Source organism: Nerophis ophidion, linkage group LG11 (genome assembly GCF_033978795.1).
Source record: "Nerophis ophidion isolate RoL-2023_Sa linkage group LG11, RoL_Noph_v1.0, whole genome shotgun sequence".
NCBI classification, from domain to species: domain Eukaryota; kingdom Metazoa; phylum Chordata; class Actinopteri; order Syngnathiformes; family Syngnathidae; genus Nerophis; species Nerophis ophidion.
Genome location: NC_084621.1, coordinates 19,061,920 through 19,071,835, shown reverse-complemented (window position 1 = coordinate 19,071,835; position 9,916 = coordinate 19,061,920). Strand labels below are relative to the sequence as shown.

At 39.4% G+C, this 9,916-nt stretch overlaps 1 protein-coding gene across 2 annotated transcripts in view; it reads right to left on the bottom strand.

The window, feature by feature from the left end:
* Positions 1-1,949: 1,949 nt before the first annotated feature.
* Positions 1,950-9,916, bottom strand: part of cdc42ep5 (CDC42 effector protein (Rho GTPase binding) 5) — a 28,864-nt gene continuing 20,897 nt past the window's right edge. For both annotated transcript variants that reach the window (XM_061915279.1, XM_061915280.1), the window contains one exon: positions 1,950-8,659. In XM_061915279.1, coding sequence (XP_061771263.1) covers positions 7,924-8,659 — 736 coding nt within the window. In that variant the 3' untranslated portion in view covers positions 1,950-7,923. The remainder of the gene's footprint in view (positions 8,660-9,916) is intronic.

Genomic DNA, 9,916 nt, shown 5'->3' with positions numbered 1-9,916 from the left:
GAAATTGTGATAATGTTCCCCTTTAAAGCTTTATTTAGGGATATTCTGGGACCGGTAAAATTTTGAAAAAAACTTCAAAAAATACAACAAGCCACTGGGAACTGATTTTTATTGTTTTTAACCCTTTTGAAATTGTGATAATGTTCCCCTTTAAACTCACTAAAACACTAGCAACACAATAGAAAGATAAGGGATTTCCCAGAATTATCCTAGTAAATGTGTCTAAAAACATATGAATCCGCCTCAATGCAACGCGATTTTTGTTTTGTTTTTTCTAATCCGTCGCTATCAATATCCTCAAACACAAATCTTTCATCCTCGCTCAAATTAATGGGGAAATTGTCGTTTTCTCGGTCTGAATAGTTGTTTTTGTTGGAGGCTCCCATTAAAATCAATGTGAATATATGAATATCCATCAACATGTGAAATCATCGTCTGCGACTTCCGGTAGAGGCAGGGCTTTTCTCCAGTTGCGAACTTTATCGTGGATGTTCTCTACTAAATAATTTCTGCAAAAATATGGCAATATCGCGAAATGATCAAGTATGACACATAAAATAGACCTGCTATCCTAGTTTAAATAAGAAAATCTCATTTCAGTAGGCCTTTAATTAAGACTTCAGCAGGACAGCAATTGTACATACACACTGGTAGTAACTGACTCCTCGATGTGTACACCCTGGTGGTGTGTTCCAGAATTACAACAACAAAACAGTTGGTATACTGTTAGCATGCTAATAGTTACTCTGTAGGCTATACCTGGAAAATTAGATGACAAAAATTCTACCATGCTGACATTAGCAGGGACCATTTTGACTTGGGGACGATTTGAAACGGTTGAAAAATGTCAGAAATGTGCTAAAAAAAAATCCTGTGGAAATCCTGCATACGGAAGTTTATCATTTAAATGGAAAATGCTAACATGCTAACCCTAGTGAACCTTTTCATAGGTGAAGAGTTTGAATCCGATGAAAACTTTAGCCGTTAAACACGCCCAAGTCCGAATGCTCCTAGCTAATGTGACCATGCTAATGTTTGCTTGGTAGCTAATTTTGCAGGTATAGCCTACACCTCAGTCATATATTAACTGTTAGCATGTTAACCGCATGTTAGCTATTTTAACTAATTTGGACAGTGTACACCTCAGGCATATAATTTGGTACTTGACTTAAACTAGCTGTTAGCATGTTGGCTAACTTAGCTCAGTCTTATATTTTGGTACTTGATGTAGGCTATCTGTTAGCATGCTAACTACTTACTTTATTTTGACTCGGCATCTGCAAACATAGTCAAAATGCTCCTTGCTAATGTTACCATGCTAACGTTAGCAAAGTAGCTTTTTTTCCCCTCATCTAATTTTAGAGGTATGGCCTACACCTCGGTCATATATTTTTTTTACTTGACGTAAACTAGCTGTTAGCATGTTAACTTGCTTAGCTAATTTGGTTGGTATACACAGTCAGGCTTCACGGTGGCAGGCAGAGGGGTTAGTGCGTCTGCCTCACAATACGAAGTTCCTGCAGTCCTGGGTTCAAATCCAGGCTCGGGATCTTTCTGTGTGGAGTTTGCATGTTCTCCCCGTGAATGCGTGGGTTCCCTCTGGGTACTCCGGCTTCCTCCCACTTCCAAAGACATGCACCTGGGGATAGGTTGATTGGCAACACTAAATTGGCCCTAGTGTGTGAATGTGAGTGTGAATGTTGTCTGTTTATCTGTGTTGGCCCTGCGATGAGGTGGCGACTTGTCCAGGGTGTACCCCGCCTTCCACCTGATTGTAGCTGAGATAGGTGCCAGCGCCCCCCGCCACCCCAAAAGGGAATAAGCGGTAGAAAATGGATGGATGGATGGACACCTCAGTCAAATATTTTGGTTCTTGATGTAGGCTAACTGTTAGCATGTTAGCTATTTTAGCTCCTTGACGTGTGATGGGTCAGTGATGCCAGCAAAGCTTTCAAGATCCCAAATCTAGTTTTTATTGTAAACCACAGGACATGAACTGCATTTCAATGTCCCCGTTTTTACAGCATGATTTGGAAAACTTGTTAATTATTTGATTGTCTCAGCATTTGCTTTCCAGCCCGAAAGCCCCAACAGAAAAAAAAAAAAAGCTTTGGTACTTGATGAGGAACATGCAGAACTCTGACATGGATCTGGTCCAGAAAAAGTTCCAGTAGCCAGACATGGAATGTGACCAAGATGAGATGTAAACATGCAATACGAGTACAGAGAATCATGAAAGTTCACAGGCTGCAACTTCTCACCGACTACACAAAACAGAGCAGGGTACCCGTTTATGTTGACGTTCGCCTAAACGCCCGTCGACGTTAACTCAAAGCGGAACCATACTTAGTCAGTCCTGAGCCAGGGTCAATGATGCCCCATTTACGTGGTGTGTCGTCACGCCGCCATCTGCTGGCGGCAAAAAGTCACTACATCAGACCTGCAAACTAAATAGTTTTGGTCTAAAATGAAGACGTGTGATGAAAAATATGAATCTGGTCAATTTATCGTTGTTGCTGAAAATTTTCACAGACATTTTTATGGGCCTGCGGTGTGCGGCCTGGGATACATCGAGGCCGACGTCATTTTAATATTTGAATATACAAAATTAGCTCAAAAGCTAGCATTAATATGTTAACATACCTTTTAAGACGCCGCAAAGTATTAAAAGCCATGATTTGTAGGTTTAAACATACAAAATTAGCTCAAAAGTTAGCATACTTTTGAGATGGCGCTAAGTATCAAATGCAATGAGTTGTAGGTTTAAGCATACATTAGCTCAAAAGCTAGCATACTTTTAAGATGGCACCATGTATCAAAAGCCATGGTTTGTAGGTTTAAACATTCAAAATTAGCTCAAAATCTAGCATTAAACTTTAGCATACTTTTAAAATGCCGCAGAGTATTAAAAGCCATGATTTGTAGGTTTAAACATCAATCCATCCATTTTCTACCGCTTTTTCCCTTTGGGGTCGCGGGGGGCGCTGGTGCCTATCTCAGCTACAATCGGGCGGAAGGCGGGGAACCCTGGACAAGTCGCCACCTCATCGCAGGGTTTAAACATTTAACATTATTTAAAAAGCTAGCATTAAACGTTAGCATACTTTTACGATGGCACCAAGTATTCAAATCCATGATTTTTAGCTTTAAACATTCAAAATTAGCTTAAAAGCTAGCATTAAATGTTAGCACACTTTTTAGACGCCGTAAAGTATTAAAAGCCATGATTTGTAGGTTTAAAGATACAAAATTAGCTAAAAAGTTAGCATACTTTTGAGACGGCACAAAGTATTAGAATCCATGGAAAGTCGGTTCAAACATACATTAGCTCAAAAGCTAGCATACTTTTAAGATGGCGCCAAGTTTTTAAATCCAATATTTGTGGGTTTAAATGTACAAAATTAGCTTTAAAGTTACCATTAAATGTTAACATATCTTTTAAGACACCACAAAGTATTAAAAGCCATGATTTGTAGGTTTAAACATACAAAATTAGCTCAAAAGTTAGCATACTTCTGAGATGGCGCCAAGTATCAAAACCAATGAGTTGTAGGTTTAAGCATACATTAGCTCAAAAGCTAGCATACTTTTAAGATGGCACCATGTATCAAAAGCTAGGGTTTGTAGGTTTAAACATTCAAAATTAGCTCAAAATCTAGCATTAAACGTTAGCATACTTTTAAAATGCCGCAGAGTATTAAAAGCCATGATTTGTAGGTTTAAACATTTAACATTATTTAAAAAGCTAGCATTAAACGTTAGCATACTTTTAAGATGGCACCAAGTATTCAAAATCCATGATTTGTAGCTTTAAACATGCAAAAAAAAATTTTTTTAAAAAGCTAGCATTTGTTAGCATACTTTTAAGATGGCGACAATTATTCAAATCCATGATTTTTAGCTTTAAACATTTAAATTAGCTTAAAAGCTAGCATTAAATGTTAGCATACTTTTTAGATGCCGCAAAGTATTAAAATCCATGATTTGTAGCTTTAAACATATAAAATTAGCTCAAAAGTTAGCATAGTTTGGAGATGGCACAATGTAATAGAATCCATGAAAAGTAGGTTGAAACATATATTAGCTCAAAAGCTAGCATACTTTTAAGATGGCTCCAATTATCAAAATCCGTGATTTGTAGCTTTAAACATACAAAATTATCTAAAAACGCTAGCATTAAATGTTAGCATACTTCTCAGATGGCGCCAAGTATTTAAATCCATGATTTGTAGCTTTAAACATTAAAAATTAGCTCAAAAGCTAGCATTGAAAGTTAGTATACTTTTAAGTTGGCACCAAGTATTCAAATCCACGATTTGTAGATTTAAACATTCAAAATAAAAAAATAAAAATCTAGCATTTAATGTTAGCAAACTTATAAGATCGCGCCAAGTATTTAAATCCATGATTTGTACCTTTAATCATTCTGAATTAGCTTAAAAGCTAGCAATAAATGTTAGTATACTTTTTAGATGACGCAAAGTATTAAAATCCATGATTTGTAGCTTTAAACATACAAAATTATTTTTGAAAAAAAGCTAGCATTTAATGTTAGCATACTTTTAAGATGGCACCAAGTGTAAAAATCCATGATTTGAAGATTTAAACATTCAAAGTTATTTTAAAAAATTAGCTAGCATTTAATGTTAGCATACTTTTAAGATGGCGCCAAGTATCAAAATCCATGATTTGTAGTTTAAAACATTCAAAATTAGCTCAAAAGCTAGCATTGAAAGTTAGCATACTTTTAATGTGCCGCTAAGTATTAAAATCCATGATTTGTAGCTTTAAACATTCAAAATGATCTTAAAATAAGCTAGCATTTAATGTTAGCATACTTTTAAGATGGCACCAAGAATCAAAATCCATGATTTATAGCTTTAAACATTCAAAATTAGCTCAAAAGTTAGCATACTTTTGAGATGGCCCAAAGCATTAAAATCTGAGTTTTAGGTGCAAACAAACATTAGCTCAAAAGCTAGCATTGAAAGTTGGCATACTTTTAATGTGTCGCAAAGTATTAAAATCCATGATTTGTAGCTTGAAACATTCAAAATTATCTTTAAAAAAGCTAGCATTTAATGTTAGCATACTTTTAAGATGGCACCAAGAATCAAAATCCATGATTTATAGCTTTAAACATTCAAAATTAGCTCAAAGGTTAGCATACTTTTGAGATGGCCCAAAGCATTAAAATCTGAGTTTTAGGTGCAAACATACATTAGCTCAAAAGCTAGCATTTAAAGTTAGCATACTTTAAGATGCCGCCAAGTATTAAAAATCCACGATTTGTATTTTTAAAAATACAAAATCATTAAAAAAAATACTAGCGTGACATGTCAGCATGCTAGTTGATGTAATGCTAAAATGATGCGTCACTTGTTGCAACCTGATGATAAAGTTTGGTGCGTGGCAGTCTAAACGACAATACCAATCAGGCAGAGCATGAGCGTTAACTTGTCTTTATGAGCCAGGGCGAACACAACCCATTTATTTGTGGCGCTCCAGCAACATTCCACAAATAAATGTTTGAGATAAAAACGTGTCAACATAAACGGGCCCATCCTATGCTCTGGCAGAGAAGGTGAGTTGACATGTCTTTATGAGCCAGGGCGAACACACCACATGTACTTGTGGCGTCCAGCATTGTTCCTGCTGGGCCGCCACAAATGAATGATTGAGATAACATGTCAACATAAACAGTCCCATTTTTTATCTTATGCTCTGGAAGAGCAGTTGCGCTCAAATGTCTTTATGAGCCAGGGCGAACACACCACATGTACTTGTGGCGTTCCAGCATCGTTCCTGCTGGGCCGCCACAAATAAATGATTGAGATAATAACATGTCAACATAAACGGTCCCATTTTTTATCTTATGCTCTGGCAGAGCAGGTGCGCTAAAATGTCTTTTGTGAGCCAGGGCGAACACACCACATGCACTTGTGGCGTTCCAGCATCGTTGCAGCTGGGCCGCAACAAATAAATGATTGAGATAATAACATGTCAACATAAACGGTCCCATTTTTTATCTTATGCTCTGGCAGAGCAGGTACGCTAAAAATTTCTTTATGAGCCAGGGCAAACACACCACATGTACTTGTGGCGTTCCAGCATCGTTCCTGGGGGGCCGCCACAAATAAATGATAGAAATAATAACATGTCAACATAAACGGTCCCATTTTTTATCGTATGCTCTGGCAGAGAAGATGCGCTAAAATAAAATGTCTTTATGAGCCAGGGCGAACACACCACATGTACTTTTGGCGCTCCAGCATCGTTCCTGAGGGGACCGCCACAAATAAATGATTGAGATGACATGTCAACATAAATGGTCCCATTTTTTATCTTATGCTCTGGCAAAGCAGGTGCGCTAAAATGTCTTTATAAGCCAGGGCGAACGCACTACATGTACTTGTGGCGTTCCAGCATTGTTCCTGGGGGGCTGCCACAAATAAATGATTGAGATAACATGTCAACATAAACGGTCCCATATTTTGTCTTATGCTCTGGTAGAGCATGAGCGTTAACTTGTCTTTATGAGCCAGGGTGAACACAACACATTTATTTGTGGCGCTCCAGCAACATTCCACAAAAAAATTATTGAGATAATATGTCAACATAAACGGTCCCATCTTATGCCTGGCAGAACAGGTGTGTTAATAATGTCCATGAGCCAGCGCGAACACACCACATGTACTTGTGGCGTTCCAGCATCGTTCCTGCTGGGCCGCCACAAATAAATGATTGAGATAATAACATGTCAACATAAACGGTCCCATTGTTTATCTTGTGCTCTGGCAGAGCAGGTGCACTAAAATGTCTTTATGAGCCAGGGCGAACACACCACATGTACTTGTGGCGTTCCAGCATCGTTCCTGGGGGGCTGCCACAAATAAATGATTGAGATAATAACATGTCAACATAAACGGTCCCATTTTTTATCTTATGCTCTGGCAGAGCAGGTGCGTTAAAATGTCTTTATGAGCCAGGGCGAACACACCACATGTACTTGTGGCGTTCCAGCATCGTTCCTGGGGGGCCGCCACAAATAAATGACTGAGATAATAACATGTCAACATAAACGGTCCCATTTTTTATCTTATGCTCTGGTAGAGAGAGCATGAGTGTTAACTTGTCTTTATGAGCCAGGGCGAACGCAACACATTTATTTGTGGCGCTCCAGCAACATTCCACAAATAAATGATTGAGATAATAACATGTCAACATAAACGGTCCCATCTTATGCTCTAGCAGAGCAGGTGTGCTAAAATGTCTTTATGAGCCAGGGCGAACACACCACATGTACTTGTGGCGTTCCAGCATCGTTCCTGGGGGGCCGCCACAAATAAATGACTGAGATAATAACATGTCAACATAAACGGTCCCATTTTTTATCTTATGCTCTGGTAGAGAGAGCATGAGTGTTAACTTGTCTTTATGAGCCAGGGCGAACGCAACACATTTATTTGTGGCGCTCCAGCAACATTCCACAAATAAATGATTGAGATAATAACATGTCAACATAAACGGTCCCATCTTATGCTCTAGCAGAGCAGGTGTGCTAAAATGTCTTTATGAGCCAGGGCGAACACACCACATGTACTTGTGGCGTTCCAGCATCGTTCCTGGGGGGCCGCCACAAATAAATGATTGAGATAATAACATGTCAACATAAACGGTCCCATTTCTTGTCTTATGCTCTGGCAGAACAGGTGCGCTAAAAATGTCTTTATGAGCCAGGGCGAACGCACCACATGTACTTGTGGCGTTCCAGCATTGTTCCTGGGGGGCCGCATCAAATAAATGATTGAGATAGAACATGTCAACATAAGGGGGTCAACAACATCATGGGGTCAGCGAGGTCTTTGGCGTATAAAAAGGTTTTCTCCCAGAGCAGCGTCACATGACCTGGTCCCCGGCAGCCTATAGGCCAATCTCGTCGTCGAACTCGTCTTCGAAGGTGTAGCCCCGCCCCCCTTCCTCCTCGTCCTCTGAGTCCGTCTCCGATTGGCCGTTCCTGGGCCTCCTCCTGTCCAGGGCGTGGTAGTCGGAGCCGTGAGTGGCGGCGGGGCTGGGCGGATCCTCCTCACAGGGGCTGGGACTCTCCACTGGCTCCCGGTCCTGGTAGTCCTGACCCTGGTCCTGGTCCTGGTCCTGGTCCTCCTCGGAGGGCCGGCGTATGATCTCGTCCCGCTTGTCGCTGAATCGGACTTTGGGTCGCTTGGCTTTGATCCCGCCGTCGCCCGTCTGGTTCTCGCCGGTCCCGTTGGGCAGATTCTGGTGCTGGGGTTTGACGGGAGACGACGGGTCGCCTTCGGGCTGGAAGGTGTCCAGGCCCAGTCCGTCCATCACGCCCAGCACGTCCCCCAGCATGGAAGGACCCAGGTCTAGGTCCAAGTCCAAGGCGAAGGACGAGGCCGACTCGCAGTACTCGGGGTCCTCGCTCGTCGGCGGTTCTTGGTAGAAGGGCTCGTGGTCTACGGGCGCCGGGTTGGAGGTGGGCGGGCTGGGGCCCAGCGTGGACAGGAAGGAGGTGTCCCCGAAGGCGTCGCCGCCTCTGCCGATGTGCATCGTGTGGCGGAAGTCGTCCAGCGGGGCCGAGATCATGGTGGGGTCCAAGCGGGACGCCCGGCTCGAGGATTTGTGGAGTGGCATGGTTCTGAAAATGTGACCAAGAAAACCTGGTCAGTTGGGACGCATCGCACATCTATCCATAAAAACAATATATTTATCCATCGCACATTTATCCATAAAAACTATATATTTATCCATCGCACATTCATCCATAAAAACCTCACATACTGTATATATGTACTCATCACACATTTATCCATAAAAACTACAGTATATCTTTATCCATCGCACATTTATTCATAAAAACTATATATTTACCTTTTCACATTTATCCAGAAAAACTCACATATATCTTTACCTATCGCACATTTATCCATAAAAACTATATCTTTACCCATCACACATTTATCCAGAAAAACTATATCTTCACCCATCGCACATTTATCCAGAAAAACTATATCTTCACCCTTCACACATTTATCCATAAAAACTCACATATATCTTTACTCATCACACATTTATCCATAAAAACTATATATTTATCCATCGCACATTTATCCATAAAAACCTCACATATATATTTACTCATCACACATTTATCCATAAAAACTATATCTTTACCCATCGCACATTTATCCATAAAAACTATATCTTTACCTTTCGCACATTTATCCAGAAAAACTCACATATATCTTACCCATAGCACATTTATCCATAAAAACTATATCTTTACCCATCGCACATTTATCCATAAAAACTATATCTCTACCAATCGCACATTTATCCAGAAAAACTATATCTTTACCCATCGCACATTCATCCAAAAAAACCTCATATATATATTTACTCATCACACATTTATCCATAAAAACTATATATTTATCCATCGCACATTCATCCATAAAAACCTCATACATATATTTAGTCATCACAAATTTATCCATAAAAACTATATATTTATCCATCGCACATTCATCCATAAAAACCTCATATATATATATTTAGTCATCACACATTTATCCATAAAAACTATATATTTATCCATCGCATATTCATCCATAAAAACCTCATATAAATATTTACTCATCACACATTAAAAACTATATATTTATCCATCGCACATTCATCCATAAAAACCTCACATTTATTTTTAGTCATCACACATTTATCCATAAAAACTATATATTTATCCATTGCACATTCATCCATAAAAACCTCACATATATATTTAGTCATCACACATTTATCCATAAAAACTATATATTTATCCATCGCACATTCATCCATAAAAACCTTACATATATATTTAGTCATCACACATTTATCCATAAAAACTATATAT